The sequence below is a fragment of the Poecilia latipinna genome, unplaced genomic scaffold (genome assembly GCF_001443285.1).
Source record: "Poecilia latipinna isolate Pla-1442-1.1 unplaced genomic scaffold, P_latipinna-1.0 Scaffold988, whole genome shotgun sequence".
NCBI classification, from domain to species: domain Eukaryota; kingdom Metazoa; phylum Chordata; class Actinopteri; order Cyprinodontiformes; family Poeciliidae; genus Poecilia; species Poecilia latipinna.
Window position 1 is genome coordinate 65,300 of NW_015113604.1, and position 2,238 is coordinate 67,537.

At 40.6% G+C, this 2,238-nt stretch overlaps 1 protein-coding gene across 2 annotated transcripts in view; it reads left to right on the plus strand.

The window, feature by feature from the left end:
- The first annotated feature begins 212 nt into the window (after positions 1–212).
- kcnh7 (potassium voltage-gated channel subfamily H member 7) overlaps positions 213–2,238 on the plus strand; it is a 50,708-nt gene continuing 48,682 nt past the window's right edge. Inside the window, exons 1-2 of one of the 2 annotated variants that reach the window (XM_015050365.1) lie at positions 213–869; positions 1,111–1,341. In XM_015050365.1, the coding sequence (XP_014905851.1) occupies positions 794–869; positions 1,111–1,341 (307 nt within the window). In that variant the 5' untranslated portion in view covers positions 213–793. The remainder of the gene's footprint in view (positions 870–1,110; positions 1,342–2,238) is intronic. The other variant, XM_015050364.1, reaches the window with a different exon arrangement.

Consider the following 2,238-nt stretch of genomic DNA (forward strand, 5'->3'; position numbering starts at 1 on the left):
TGCTCACTGGTGGCAATATGATTATGGTTAATCAATAATACTATTTTTATATATAAACGTGATGCTTTGCATGATGATTCGCTTAGTACCCACGGAAACTCCTGAGCTCCTGCTGATTGGAACACATTCATTGGTGTATGTTCCCATTAATGATTCAACAGTACTTGTTAATATTAATTGTTAATGTCTGAAATATGTTCTGTTTCATAAGTACAAACTCGGAAAGAGGTCTGTCACATTCACTCTCCACTACAAGTCTGAGTAGGAAGAAAGTGGTGGTGAAGGTTATTTTAAGCGCAAAGTCTCTCCTTCAACAATATGCAGCTGCGGCAGGTTGTGAAACAGTACCCCAGGCATAGCAGCCTAAGCCCAGTGGGAACAGCGTCACTCCTCCTGGCATATTAACCAGCGTCCACTGTAAGCGCCAAACACACCGCGACGGAGGACGTCAGGCTCGCATCCCGTCCTCAGAGCGAAATGCTCCGCGTACCGGATCTCACTCACGCTATCCTCCCGGATTCCGTCCGGCGTTTCGGCGAGGGGACATTCACACGCAGAGGCATACAAGCGGGATAAAGAACTCATCGATGAAGTAGGGAGGTTAAATTCAGAAAAAAGCCACAAAAAAAAAGTGGAAAGACCTATCACTCACCGCCCCCCGTCTGTACGTAGAGGATGCAAGAGGAGTCAGCACAAAGACGCAACATCTGCAACTTCTGGATTTACTTGTAAAGACGATTTTTTTTTTTTTTTTTTTTTTTTTTTTTTGGAGGTCGCGGAATTGTAAGTAAACATGCCTGTGAGAAGAGGTCACGTTGCGCCACAAAACACGTTCCTTGGATTAATCATCCGGAAATTCGAGGGTCAGAGTGAGTATCTTTGCGTAAATTCTGCTACCTGGCGATTCTGTGGATGTCTTTCAATGAACACTGAGATAAAAGGAGAAAAGTGAATAGATGTCTCACTTTTTTCCCCCTTTTCATAAAAGCACTTAGATAACAAAGACAGCCAATATAGTTTATTTATTACAACGTTATTGTAATAATGATAAAAATGATAAAGTTTTCTTTATTATTGTTAAACGGAGCTTATTGTCTCACCTCTTCACAGATCGCAAATTTGTCATAGCCAATGCGAGGGTGGAGAACTGTGCGATTATATACTGTAACGATGGTTTCTGTGAGATGACGGGCTTCTCAAGACCAGACATCATGCAGAAGCCCTGTACCTGTGACTTTCTCCATGGGGACCTCACCGACAAGGAGGCGATCAACCAGGTGGCGCAGGCTGTGCTTGGCTCCGAAGAGCGCAAGGTGGAGATCACCTACCACCGGAAGGATGGTGAGTAACTGGGCATGGCAAAGCAATGTGGTCAGCGGCGGTTTTGGCATGAATGACGCCCTGGGAGAGGCCTTCCTTCGGCTCCTTTTCCTACCTTTTGCTTGGGTATGGAGCTTCTTTGGCATAGATTATCTTACACGGAGTTGCACTTAACTTGTGATTTACTATGAGTGGATTAACAAAGAGTCGGCTTTGTTGCATTCTGTTTTTTTTTCTTTGTTATTGTTTTCGTTATGCAAATCTTCACAAAATATAGCGTTATTTGTGAATAGGCATGTCGTGGGTATTCAAAACTACTAAAAGGAGATGCCAGACTAAAGTCCCAGGTAGATTGGGATTTTTTTTTTTTTTTTGTACTGTTTGAAACAGAGCATAGCAGCACTGCCACTTCCCTATCTGGTGCTACACGCTGGCAGTAAAGTGGCTGGAATATGGCTACATCTCACTCTCACTTACAAGAAAGAAAATTAGCTGTTTTGATATTTCTATTCACAAGAAACTTAGTCGTGTGGCAGAATCTAAAGTAGCCCAGGTGTCATTCTTATTGAAACTATAACACCAAGTGTATCAATAAAAAGTGTGATCTTCTCTCTAAAACATCTGTGTTTTTGACAAAGTTACTGTTTTCCAAGGAAGAAAATAAAACACAGCGGTATTGAGCCTCATATCATAAGCCTATGGTGCTACCCTTAGTCCAAGATTCTGTCAAACACATGTGAAGAAGAATTGTCATGGAGTCCAGTTGTTCTTTTGCTTTTTTTTAATTGCTTACATAAAACAAAGTGTTTTATTATATTTAATGGATCTTCAATAGAGTCACACAATAAATAATAACTTACAAAAGTATTAAACAGAAATATCATATATATATATATATATATATATATATATATATAT